At 42.6% G+C, this 14545-nt stretch overlaps 1 protein-coding gene across 5 annotated transcripts in view; it reads right to left on the reverse strand.

Annotated features, from left to right (window-relative positions):
* The window catches only part of LOC118368367 (pleckstrin homology domain-containing family G member 3-like), a 47203-nt gene that overhangs the window by 25341 nt on the left and 7317 nt on the right, over positions 1–14545 (reverse strand). For 3 of the 5 annotated variants that reach the window (XM_035752409.1, XM_035752410.1, XM_035752408.1), the window contains exon 1: positions 3606–3831. In XM_035752409.1, the coding sequence (XP_035608302.1) occupies positions 3606–3816 (211 nt within the window). In that variant the 5' untranslated portion in view covers positions 3817–3831. Of the gene's footprint in view, positions 1–3605; positions 3832–9088; positions 9157–14545 lie in introns of those variants that run through there. The other 2 variants (XM_035752414.1, XM_035752411.1) reach the window with 1 other exon arrangement.

Genomic DNA, 14545 nt, shown 5'->3' on the forward strand with positions numbered 1-14545 from the left:
TGATTTCTACAAATAAATGGAAAAGGAGTCTTAGAAACCATCTACCAGAAAAAGTCTTAAAAGGCATTAGAAATACATCAAAACCCAATGTTGAAGTAAAGACCCTTACCAACTTATATCAACACATATTTAGTTTAGGAGATTTGTTGCTGCCTTCTGTTGGTTTAACAAACATTGCTTTGAAATTCTGTTACCAAAAACCCACATATCGAAGATATTTTCTAATTTCTCTCCCTCATTAGGAGGGAGGACAATGAAAATTCACAGAAGTAACACAAAGATAGGACTATTGATTAGTTCTTGTTTTTACTGATATCCGTTATTAAAATGTGAAATTCTGTTACCAAATCAGTAACAGAATTAATGAAAAATGGAACAATTTCTGTATTTCAATTGGCTACAATGGGAAAATCATAGTCACAAACCACAGTTGGGTCACCTGCTACTGTCCTCCCTTCCACTGGTATACTGTTATGTTCAGCTGATAACCATTTTCTTTCTCATCTGGTGGTCAATGCAAGAGTGTGTAAAGTATGGACAAGCCCTCCCTCGTTCCAATTAAGGTCACCTTTCCTGGCTCTTACTGACACCTACCCATGAGCCCCCTCCCTTTCCATTTACTCTAGCCAGAATCCTCATCCACTGAGCACTGACCGACATCGTATGTCCATGGATGTTGAAAAGTAATTGAAATGTGGTCAGCCCACCCTGGCCTGGATTTCAACGTCTACAGACATCTGGACCGGCCATAAATTTAGCCCAAACATAGGCGGCCATGAGTAGTTCAGATTTTTTCCATTCTGGACCAAATCATAGACGTGTATGTTTCACAAGTTTGGACAGCACAGTACAGCAAAGCAAAGCAAAGCACAGGACAGACCTGTACAGTAGTTCAGTACAGGAAACAGTAGATCACACTAGAGTTGAGTACACTTATGTACTGTACATCTGATTGGTCCGGACCAACCAAAATTGGTGTAGTTTGTTGTCGGAGGTCATTAAAATAATAGCCAGTGTGTAGAATAGTACCCAGATATGCAGAGGAGGATATTGCATGTTTCTATCTTTGTGTACCTATTTAGGATACATCACCACGAAGAGAATGACATTCATGACTTTGCATTTATGTGTAGTACAGATCCAAGACCCAATTCTGAAATTACCGCAATACTGTTACTGGGTGTAAATCCACTTTACTTATTGTAGTTCAATAACCAAAATAGATTTTCAAAGTCACCCCATTCTTTCTGCAGACATGGATGAATCTTAATCCGGAGCAGATTAGAGGTCGACCGATTTATTGGAATGGCCGATTAATTAGGGCCGATTTCCGATTGTTATGAAAACTAAAAATTAAAAAAATAATAATGTAAAAATAAATAGGTCATTCTGGTATTTTAGTGCGCCAATTTTTGTATATATGTATATATACCTTTATTTAACTCGGCAAGTCAGTTAAGAACACATTTTTATTTTCAATGACGGCCTAGGAACGGTGGGTTTAACTGCCTCGTTCAGGGGCAGAACGACAGATTTTCACCTTGTCAGCTCGGGGGATCCAATCTTGCAACCTCACAGTTAACTAGTCCAACGCAATAATGACCTGCCTCTCTCTCGTTGCACTCCACAAGGAGACTGCCTGTTACGCGAATGCAGTAAGCCAAGGTAAGCTGCTAGCTAGCATTAAACGTATCTTAAAGTAAAATATTACTTATTAACTACACATGGTTGATGATATTACTAGATATTATCTAGCGTGTCCTGCATTGCATATAATCTGACTGAGTATACAAGTATCTGACTGAGCGGTGGTAGGCAGAAGCAGACAAGTAAACATTCATTCAAACAGCACTTTCGTGCGTTTTGCCAGCACCTCTTCGTTGTGCGTCAAGCATTGCGCTGTTTATGACTTCAAGCCTCCCGAGATGAGGCTGGTGTAACCGAAGTGAAATGGCTAGCTAGTTGGCGCGCGCTAATAGCGTTTCAAATGGCACTCGCTCTGAGCCTTGGAGTAGTTGTTTCCTTTCCTCTGCATGGGTAACACTGCTTCGATGGTGGCTATTGAGGAATGAGTAAAAAATAAGTCACATTGTAACACACAAGGGATTTACATCTGATCAACTGCTTCTGTCTGAACGGAGTATTATGGGCTGTTTCACCCTGTTGAGGTAAAATAGCTGACATGCCTGCTGTATTCATTCTGAACCCCTAACTGTAATTATTTGAATTCCTGGTTGCTTCAGCCTATTAAACCAAAATTAAACTTCACAGACTACTGAATGTAAATGCCACAAGCATGACCTCTGTTACTTCTTGGAGTCCACAGCCCGGCCCCAGGGAAGCTATAGTTCAACTTATTAGAACACTGTTCAACAGTATCATCTATGGGAATGGGGCCTGCATGTTTTTGACTACTGAACAATGTCAGGCATCTTAACAAATGAGAATTACAGGTCCATGAGATTTCTCTTTGAGCCAAACCAGGTCTAGTTGGAAGAAGAGCTCTGGGCCCGTTTTCCTGAAAGCATCTTAATGCTAAATTCATTGTTAGAAAAAATGGTTCTAATGATGAAGTTATCCTTAAGATACTTTTGGCCCTGGTAATTTATGGCGAGTACAGCAGCCCCTGGCTTTGAACACTAGTATGGTATTTCCACAGACTGAGATGAAGGCGAGACGTTCTGAAGGGTCACTGAGTAATCAGACAGTCTAGAACAGGTGTAATCTACAGATGTTTCCATTTCAGCTTTCATTCGTCAGGTTGACACCATAAAACTCATATGACCCTGTCTGTTTGTGATGACAAGATTGATGTCAACGACATACAGTACCAAATAAAGTAGACATGTACTGTAGTTCTGACAAGGATGTTGTTCTGACAACACCTTGTTGTTCACCTTCACACTGAGCATGCACATTGTCTCTCAGTAAAGACATCCCTCAATGGGACATTTCACTGACAGCATGACATTTGTCTGTCTTGTCAAAGAGCACTATAAATCAAATATGAGAAATAATCCCTAATTTTCTCACATGGTCCCTGTGATACAATAGGATTAATTCCCATCAGGAAGCTTTTTTCTTTTTCCAACAACAACTTTTGTTCACATCACTGAGAAGACTGCATTACCTGTCGGTTTCAAAACATTGCGAGATTGACATGTGGACGTTTGCAAACCAACCTGCTCTGGCTTCCATGTTCATATGTAAATTCTACATTGGACAACGGGTTGTTTTTCCTCATGGGCTATATTTACAGCCCAGTCAAAGCAGTTGCTATGGAGAGACTCAGAGCTCTTAGACAGTTCTATCTAAGACACATTACACAACATGTCCCGCCTTCCATAGGAGGAACTGATTACATAGGTTAAAAGGACTCAATGCAAAGATGTCAGATAATAAATAACTAAAGGGTATAAAAAAAACCACAAGATAACAGAAGGGCCTAAATCGAGCCATAGTGATGTTGAAACTAAACTAAAACTGGGATTAAACCATGACAATTATACTTTTGATAGAGTTTCTAATAATATCTTAGAAATTGAAAAATACACCTCAGAACAAATATTCAAATGAAACGTACTTTGTAGAATCTCTGGACATACCTTTAACAAAAGAGTGCAGTGACTTGGTCCTCACCACCCAGGTCCTCACCACCCAGGTCCTCACCACCCAGGTCCTCACGATGACGAAGGTGAGAAATTCCAATGTTGTCCTAAGTCTGAGACATCCCACCCTTATTAGGCATGTAAGTATAAACTCCCTTCTGCTCACCTCCAATCTACTGAACCGCAGTAGAGTCGGGGAAACTTTCATCTGATGAGTGAGCACCTTCCCTCTGTGCCAGACACACCCCTATGACTCTACATCTGCAGCTAGCACCCCTCACATCCAGTCAGATGTTTACTTATGAACAAAAGTGGAACGCATAATGGATACTTGGTAGTCATCATAATCCTTATGTTGTTTGATAGGAAACCCTCTCCATTACAAGTGACCCATAATCATCCTTGAATGTTTCTAACCAAATCAGGAGCTAGGACAGAGGAACATGAGTGTCCGTCTCCAACATCCAGAATGCAAATCCCTCTCCCTCCTCTAGTTGCATGGGCACCTTTGAAAACAGAGGAATATGTCCTCTTCGCGCTCTAAAGAGGTTGAGAGCATGAGGAGGCACTCGGTCTCCAACACCATAGTGTTATACAGTTCTCCTGATCCCTGGACTCATTTCCTGTTGCGGTCTGATATTTGCATGCAAGTGGCATGGTGTTCGCCAGGATGAAAATTAACCATATATAAAAGTCCCTTCATTGTGTGTGTCCTTCCTCCTAAGCAGGCACCAATGTGGCCCCACCTATTCTGTTAGTACTAATTCATATAGTTGTTCTTCTAAATCATCCTGACTCATGTATCAAATGAAGCTGCGTGATTATTGAAGAAGGTGAATCATGTCCAACAAGGCCTTGTGATTTTGTACCAGGCATTGACTGAAACTACAGAGCACTCTGCTGGACACAGAATAAATATCGGATCTTATTCACACCGTTGAGGCAAGGGCTCACAAAATGGCAAACTGCCATGCCAGACAGCTTATTATACAACCTTTTTGTTGTAAAATCCCAAGAACTTGAACATTTTGTTCCCTTTGTTATGCTTTGATTCATAAGAATAGTTATAATCCAAGATCATGTTAAACCCTGTCAAAACAAGTTGTAGAAATACTTGAGGAATTTACAGTTCACATGTCCATGAGCACGATATTTACGTTCCTGAATAACTGCTGCAAGGCAGTCTTGATTTCTTCACATCGGTTTCTCTTGACTGTGCATTCATAATCTGAATATCTAGCGGAGAATCCCTTCTAGCATAAAGGGGACCTCCTCAAGCCAAACTGGAAAATCCAACCCTCTAATTGAACGATGACTACTTTTTGTATGTTGTCATTCACTCACAGGAAAAATCTCCTGTGGATCCGAAGGTGCCCCTTATATCGGTTATCTGATCCTTTCAGAGTCAAGGGCTTGGTTTCACCCTGTTTTGCTATAGGATAAAGCCAAGAATGGCATTTCTCTCTACATCTCAATGACCGCTTCAATGCCCCAATATTCCTCCATCCTTTAACACACACCCATACAACCCTGGCCGGGGTTATCAGTTCCTCCACAGAGATCAGACAAAAGGAACATGGGGTGTCTGGGGTTTATCCCCTTGGGAAAGACTCCTCCCCACTTGGCTGTGGTGAAAGACTCCTCCCCAGGAAGCAGCATATGCACAGAGATTGAAGCTGAGGATTAGTCATAAGTCTACATCATCATCATCGTGCACATTGCAACTAAAGGACAGGAAAAACTCAATACCATAGCCATGAATCATCACTAGCGACAAGACAATGATTCTGATTTCCTTCTTAAATTTGTATTACAACTTGTTATTTTTTACATTTTGTAGTTGGGCTTTTGTAATTAAGAATTGAATATCATACTACATTGTTGAGGAGAGTTAACCAGTATGCAATCTCTTTCTTGCTTCTAGACTTGGTTTTATTTACACTTTACTTTTACCTCTAAAAGGACATTAAAGGGGATGTTAATGATTAGCTTGGAGGTCAGTAAATAAACCCGAATAGCAGCAGTGACTGAGGCTGAGCACACATAACCTGAACCTGCATTCCACACGAAATGTCAAAGTCAGAGATCTAGCTAGTTGTTGGTAAGTTTGGAGAACTCGTGCTTACAAGTGAAACTGTTTGTGGTTGACATTTTTTCCTAAGACACCGCTTATCCTTCAGACCTGTTCTTAAATATTTGAAAGTTCACTGTAAACTTGTTTAATGTGCATTCTTCCATTTCAGTTACCTGGTTCCTGACAAGGAAACAGGTAAATCGCAACTGTCAATTATATACATTCACACTATAATTTCCCACCAACTCATTCTGGAGTAGATACCTGAGAACTCAAAAACAAACCTTGTAATTTACAGTGATAAGACTGAATTGGGGGACAAGGGAAACATTTCTCTGCACTGCACCCTCATTCCAATACCAATAAGTGAAGGAGAAAGTGGTTGAAAGAGATTCAAAGTTTTAAAAGACACTTCTGTTCAAAAGACCCTGATTTAATCCTGTTAGTTTACTTGCAAAGCAACGTTTGAGGGGTGAAGGATCCAGCAGTGCCAAATTGACCTCAGTGTACAGGCATGTGATGATCCACTTATAAGACTCCATTCAACATGACCCCCAAAGAGCCACTTCAGCTGGGGTTTATTTAAAGTCCCATTTCCTCTGGACAACACACGCCATCTGGGTCTGATGGAGGTCCGAGGTGTGAGCACATTGTAAACTTTACCACCAGGCTGTGTGTCCACAGACAGGCCCATGGCCCATTAGCACTTCCCTGCAGAGTGAGCCCCACTGAGGGAGGGCAACACTCTGGGGGACAGCTGGGCAGAGAGGAGAAGTTGAGGGTGGTCAGGGAGGGATGTCCTGGGAGTTCCCTTGAGCCATTCCAGGACATGCAGCATATGTTCTCAACTGAGGTTAACTGACAGATATCACACAGGAAAAGGAAACAACTCCAAATACAAGCAGCAACATATCACAGAGGAAACTAATGTGGGGTTTTCTAAACGGAACAAGATTCTGGAGAGCTTTTTTAACAGACAGCACAATAACAAGGCGAACTTCCCCAGACCTTGGAATGAGACTCAGAGTCTATGACCAACTTGCGTAATCTACTGGAAGAGTTCTGGGTGGAATGTAATTGTAAGGGGCAGTAAAATCATTCACATTGAAATGAATCAATGTGACTGATTGTGGGGAGTGGGAGGCAGGGTCCTGAACAATGCAGTGGAAGACATTGAATGTAGTGCTATATAAATGCCTTGGCAACAAAAGAGCTCAGACCTGATCCTTTTCACCATCTGCCCAAAAACATTGATGAATAGGAGGTTGTCTCTGTAGAAAGATAAGTCCAGTGTCCATCTTACAGTTTGTGTTGCATAGCTTGGTCCCAGATCTGTATGTGCAGTCTATAGGTCATGGCATGACAGTAATAGAAGAGTTGGCTGAAGCACATACAGATCTGGACTGGGTCAGACTAAAAGTCACTGTCAGTGCCATTGAATGAGACTAGCATTAAAACCCTTTCTAAGCAGTCTCCACGTGGGACCAGTATGCATGTCACCGGATCTGGTGCAGCCAGCTAACCTATGGCTGACTGATAGAGGAGCAGAATGAGGGGTAAAAGAGTTAAGCTCTGGAGGCCCCATTAACAAGCAGCACTCAGAGAGGAGCAGTCATCCCTGCCTGGCCAGGTCACCACAGTCTGTAGCCCCAGGCCCACCGGGCTGGAAAAGCTGCTGCTTGGACTGGTTCCCATCAAATTCCTCAGTCTCCTACCCCTTTAAAGCTCCATACATTCTGTAAACACAGCTACATTCCAATTCCAGTCCTCATTACTAAGTAGGTCAGGGGTAGCTCTCATCTTTGGCACCCTGGTCCTGAGGTTTGTTGGTACTGGGTTCAGACATGTTGTTCCATCAGCAGCTTCACACAGCGGTGCTTTAGCTTTCATACAGCATGGAGATATTGACTCATACCCATTTGGTTTGTTCGCTTGCTTAGAAGAAGTCAGAGTTTGCTTGGGAGGATAATGCACTAACAAGTGATCTAAAAACACAGATAAACACCAAACAAAGAAAGCTTAAACAATGCTGCTAAAATGTTGTTTTACGTCCTCCATTCAGCCAACAGTCAATTCAAAATGTATTAAATGACTCTGGGGGGAGGTGTACTAATCCACCACAGCCTGACTGTGTATATTAAAACATTTCAGCTGATATATCAAATGAAATAAAGCCATCTTGGAGCAGAAGCAGACTATTGAACCCAGGGTTTGTCCCATGCTAGCCATGTCAGGTGTACAGTAATTGTAAAGCTGTAACCAGTAAAACCAATCCCCCAGATGTTCTTTCAGCTGAGTGGTCATGTTATAAACCTTTGGGCTCTTTTGACCCTAGAGGTGAATTTGAGCGGGATAGTCACGACAATGACAGACTTCATTGTTTACCTTTCAACACACATTCATCTTGCCTCTTCACTTCGACCAATCATTACCTCAAAAGAGAGAGACAGCATTCCAAGCTGCCTGTTAACAGTTATCCATCCAAAGCAGGAGACAAATCGACAACTCCACACACTAGTCCAAATGAGCAGCAAGATGTTTTTTTTTTAAACTACAATATGAGGGTGGGCTAAATAAAAAGTTGAGATTTGTTTTAGAGGCTTCAATTGTGAAGGTAGTCTGAATGCAGTCTGAGCTATAGGCAGTCTGATGGAACGGGACAACTCTTCATGAGGGCGGCACACGTCCCCTCCCCCTCCCAGCCACTGGCCTCTTTTGGCCGTGGTGGTGGCAAGGGGCGGGTGGGGAGGAAAAACAGAGCCATTGACACATTGGCATTCTTCAGCCAGAGTGAAAGCTCAGTGCCAAAATGTATTCAGTGGAGAAGGGGGGGGGGCATTGTGGACACAGGCAAGTTCTTTTACTGAAGATAATTAGCAATTGAAATACCATGGAATTTAAGGAAGCACCCCCCACCATGCATGTCAGCTACATATGCTGGCCAAAGAATAATCATTGTTTTAGAGTCAGACACATCCTGATCCTTGTTTTGGTCTGAGCTATGCAGAAGGGGCAGTCCAGCTCCGGAATCACACAAAGCACCGCTCTGCCAAGTCAGCCCTGACAGACTGTGGGCAGGGAATTCATGGGTCTCTGAGCTCTGCTCTCCAATCCTTCAGATGTCCTTTATTCTGCAGATTTCTAGCCCTTTCCACCTACCCATGCAGTACTTTGGCTGACGGCAAATAATCTGCAATTTTGGATTAGAATGCCCTTCTATCAATGTTACATTAGCTCTCCAATGCCGGGACGCAAAACAAACATTACATTAAGTTAAAGGAGGTTAGTAATGGACTTTGAGCTGTAGACTGCCAAGTGATCATTGTTTGCCAGTGCATCTGAGATGTCACATACTATATGACTAACTATAAAAAGGTCAATAAGATGTTAAAAAGGCTGGTCTTACCTTCCCCCATTGGGCCCTTATGGAGAGTACTGTGGGACTCCTCTGGCATGGCACTCAGGCCTCAGGACCTGCCAAGACAGAACAGAGTCAGGTCTCAAGTCAGCACAAGTGGACTCATTGTAGTAAAATGAACATGAAACTTAAGCTTTCACATAATAATGCAACTTTGTTTTATTTTTTAACTAGGCAAGGCAGTTAAGAACAAATTCTTATTTTCAATGGCGGCCAAGGAACAGTGGGTTAACTGCCTGTTCAGGGGCAGAATGACAGATTTGTACCTTGTCAGCTCGGGGGTTTGAACTTGCAACCTTCTGGCTACTAGTCCAACACTAACCACTCGGCTACCCTGCCTCCCCGGCAGCAACAGAACACATTTTGTTCCTCTGATGTATGGCCAATGTTGTGATGCCCTGTTGTCAGTCGCCTCAATCTAGATTCTACATTCCATAGTATTGATCACAGCATGTCCATCTCCCAGAAGATGATCACCAGAATCAGAGGTGTATACCTTTCCCATTGCTCAGCTGCCCCAGTTATGTGCTTGTTACACCATCATATTGTGTGCTTATACAATCTATACCATGCTAGACAAACTCATTCCCCACTCTTCTACGCTTGCACAGGTGTGGGGAAAACTAGCTGGATTCTTATCAGCATTTAATAGAGAAATTCCTCACATTCCACTGATTACTGCATGGTTAGACTGTGTTTGAGTGGCTGGCACAAGCTCTGACGTATGGGGCTCCAGAGGGCTTTGTATATTCCTAAGATTACAACATGAGCTCATACCAGACCAGTGACTGGAAGTCTGGGGGAGTGACATGAGACAGAGCTGGAGGGTCTTAGCTGGGATGAGACATCCAAATGCTGCAGCCACCTGAAGAAAAGGTTGACGGGAATGGTGAAATTCAGTCAAATTAAAGCCTTACAGTAACCAAACCACAAAAACCATTTCCAATAGCTAGCAACCCTCTTCCATAAATTGCCCTTTGAATTAGTAAGGGCAAGGATTTAAATGCATCTAAAGCTCTTTTTCAGGCATAATTGTTCAGGCTACACAGGAGGCTGTTGAGGTGAGAACGGCTCATAATAATGGCCAGAATGGAGCAAATGGAAACCATGTGTTTGATACCATTCCACCTATTCCGCTGAAGCCATTAGCAAGAGCCCATTCTCCCCAATTACGGTGCCACCAACCGCCTATGGTTGGGAACTTCAAAGACAGTGGCCTGCAGTTAAATTTGCCCTCATCGTGCCAAAGTACTTTGGTCTTACTGATGAGGAGTGTCACCGCCAGGCCCAGCCACCCTGCCAGTTTCCCACATCACTGCTTCTTTCCCTCCTTAAATCAAATGAATACAAAATACTGGGCCTGAGAACTCATCTCCTGTGATTCCTAGTAAGCTTCCATCTTTCAAACAATCACATATTTCACCGCAGCTAGATTGGAGAGGCAGGAATTTGTCAGGGATTAGTATCGTGCACTGTTCCGAGGGCAATCTGTGGCCATTGCCCTGATCAAGCTGACTCGCTGAGGCCAAGCCCACTGCCACGGGAGTTGGTCAACTATGTTGCACAGGAACGCTGGGAGAAAACAAGACCCCTGCTCAACACATTATATTCACTTGTTTAACAGTGAGAAGTGTGCCTGCAGCGCCTAATGCATTGAGTTACTGAACAAATTCACTGTCGACCGGTCTGGAACTCTGACCTCAGCTGAATAATCATGACTACACTCATCTCTGAACCCTCACCTGGTAAATGAGTGGATAGACAAGAAAAAAAAATGTTGAAGGTAGACCTCTATTAAGACACACGTTCAAAAGTTTGGGGTCACGTAGAAATGTCCTCGTCTTTGAAAGAAAAGAACATGTCCATTAAAATAACATCAAATTGATCAGAAATACAGTGTAGACATTTTTAATGTTGTTACTATAATTACTATTGTAGCTGGAAACGGCTGATTTTTAATTGAATATCTACACACGCGTACAGAGGCTCATTATCAGCAACCATCACTCCTGTGTTCCAATAGCATGTTGTGTTAGCTAATCCATGTTTAGCATTTTAAAAGGCTAATTGATCATTAGAAAACCTTAGACTAACTACAACCTAAACTATAAATTCACAGCGTCATTTCATTAGCGTGAAATTCCCCATGTACAGAAACCAGAGAAAACAAACTTGGACGGAAAAATGTAATATTAATGAAGTGGTCTTCTAGCAAGAACAAGGTCAGCCGAGCAATTTATCACACCCCAACATAGTTGTACTGCGTTTTAAACTTCTATTATCCATCATCTCAGGTTTGCTGAGCTATGAAAACTGTAAATCACTATTTTCATAAAAGGTGGGAAGCACAGCTTCCTTCAAATCCTTAGGAAAACACTAGCCAGGCTGACACAGTCATGTGAAGGGGGCCCCTTGTGCTGGAGCCAGCCTTCATTACACACAAATGGATAGCATTTGTTCCCACAGCTGATAAGTGTGTTAGCCGCAACCTGAACCTCCCTTCTGGAGATCTGGAGCTTGTTCTCTAAGTGGACCCAGATGCCACCACAAATAATCTAATGGTTGTTAAGTTAGAGCGCTACAATGGATCACTTGGTCTGTAATATCCCTTTCAGCAGAGTAGATAATGTCCCTTCTTCCTGTGATCTTAAGGTTTCTGAGCTTGAATTCCAACTGGAAACTTTTTCCTAACAAACGACAGTTGTGACAGGCACATGTTGCCCTGAGATAGACTGTGCTCAGTTGGAGAAAGGGAGAGAATGAAAATTCTAATTAGGTCACTGTATTAACTGTGTCCAATGCCCCACCACAAACGGATAACCATAACTAGCGGCCGACACAGTCTTCCCTGTACTCGAGAACCAACGCCTGGCATTCTTGGGGAGTGATTACTATCTGGGGAATATCATTCACCACTGACCGCTCCCAGTGTTGGGAGGGAAGTAAAACCTTGAACTAATAACAGAGGGCAGATTATGGAGGGGAAGAGAAGCCCAGGCATCTCCTCTGGGTAGACATGCCACTCGATGTCTCTCCAGAGAGGTTTACAGACAGAGGGCACAGACTGAGCAAAAAGGAAGCAACATTTAACCAACCTGGGAATTTCCTATTGAGCACCAAGGATAACATCAATAATATTAATTTATGAACCATAGGGAATAATTTCATATCACTTCCTGACTCCATAGTGCCTGGGGGAGGTATCTGTCAGAGGCAATGAAATACAGTGGGGTTGGAAATTATTGACAACCCTAATAAAGATGAGCGTAAATTACTATATTAAACAATTCAAATAAGCTATGGTGTACTCAAAAAGTAGGAAATTATATTATACTGAACAAAGATATTTAAAAATAAATGCAGGGTTGGTGCCATGTCTCATGAGCTGAAAAAAAAAAATACACCCCCCCCGGGTATCGCAGTGGCATCGCAGCGCTAGCTGTGCCACCAGAGACTCTGTCTCATCGCGCACCAGCGACTCATGTGGCGGGCTAGGCGCAGTGCACGCTAACCAAGGTCGCCAGGTGCATGGTGTTTCCTCCAACACATTGGTGCGGCTGGCTTCCGGGTTGGATGCACGCTGTGTTAAGAAGCAGTGCGGCTTGGTTGGGTTGTGTTTCGGGGGACGCATGGCTTTCGACCTTCGTCTCTCCCGAGCACGTACGGGAGTTGTAGCGATGAGACAAGATAGTAGTTACTAACAATTGGATACCACAAAATTGGGGAGAAAAGGGGGTAAAATAAAATAAATTCCATATGCACAAAAAGCTTATTTCGCTCAAGTTTCACACAAGCTTGTTTACATCCCTGTTAGTGAGCATTTATCCTTTGCCAAGATAATCCCGCCACCTTCAAAAAAGGCTCAGTGCCATTATCCTCGCAAGGTGAGGTATTGAAAACAGGGGTGCAAATAACTGTGATCCCTACCTTTGAGAGAAAAAAACATCTTAGTATAAAATAATTCCCCCCTTTTCTTTTTGCATACAATATAGCTCAACATTTGAAATGTTGTTAATCTTTATCGAAAGGTGTGAATCTTTCCTCTTTATGTGAATAATAGCCGAGTGAGGGAGAAATTACTTCACTTTTGGCTGCTGTGTCAGAGAGCAATTTCCTTGTTGCATATACAAGTAACTGACAAAAGAAAAGAAAATGCTTGAGTAAATGAGGGCTATAAAGTATATTGAAAGCAGATGATTCCACACAGGTGTGGTTCCTGAGTTAATTAAGCAATGAACATCCCATCATGCTTCAGGTCATGTATAACAATGCCCAGTTCCCCATTATTTTGGCCTCCATGGCTAGAAGACATCTCAGTGACTCATTTGCTCAATCATGTAGAGAGAACCTGCTCCCTATTACATGCAACTGTAAACATGTCTTCCCCCATGAATGATGCAGCAGCAGCCCCCCAGGCCAATTGAGCGATCGCGTGTGACTAACAAATTTCAGTTAATTACTGTAGCTCCCACCTTGGGCCAATCAGTGTAATTCTGTAAATGCCAGATCTCTATGGCAAGACGCATCATTCACCAAAGTTTAGTCAAAAATCGTGCCAGTTCAGCCTGAGATATCACGTGTGACTAATGTACGAACATACTAATGGCCGGGGACAGATCCACAGTCCCCTCCCAGAACTCATCGTGGGGGACAATTCACTTGGCAAATTAACAGTTTCTGCATGCGACATGAATCAATAAAACATAATAGGAGGGGGCAGGCTGAGAATACTGCAGTAGAATGTAGGCTGCTCCACCTTTCTCACAGTCAGACTACATCACATTCCCTCTCCAACAAGTCTCAAGGGATTCTGGGAATACTACACAAGTCCCTGGGGATGTCCTCATTCAGACAGAACACTGTCAGGATGTTTATATTCAGAAAGTGAAAAATAAAAAGCTAACCGAGCTGACTGAGACAGAGCCTTTATTATTTCAGTGGTAGGGCCGTGTTTATCTTGCTTGACCTCTCACTTACCCCTGTCTACACCCACAGAGGGGGAAAAAAAAAACACAATTCTCTGTGTCAGAGAATTACCCTCTTTCCCACATTACTCCTGCACTATGTCCTTGACACAGCCCACAAGAGACCAACAGCCTTTCATTCACAGGAGAACACAATAAACCAGACACATACTCGCACTCGATTTCAATCAAACCAGCTCCTTCTAGAATAGCATCTTCGTAACCTTCGACTTCTCCCAGACATTTAACATATGGGTCGTTCCACCTCAAAAAGCACTAGAAAATAGGTTCAGATCCTTATATTATTTTGATCTAAGAAATAAAGCAAGTAGATTTATTTAAATATGGTCTATTGAAATAAGATTAATATAATTTTCAATAAATATAGTACCTAACATCCGATTTAGACCAAACTTCCTCCTAAAAATGAGTAAGACATTAGGAATCCCCCCAAAATTAAAATGCCCCTCAAGGACCCCCC

The sequence above is a fragment of the Oncorhynchus keta genome, chromosome 35, assembly GCF_023373465.1.
Source record: "Oncorhynchus keta strain PuntledgeMale-10-30-2019 chromosome 35, Oket_V2, whole genome shotgun sequence".
Lineage (NCBI taxonomy): Eukaryota > Metazoa > Chordata > Actinopteri > Salmoniformes > Salmonidae > Oncorhynchus > Oncorhynchus keta.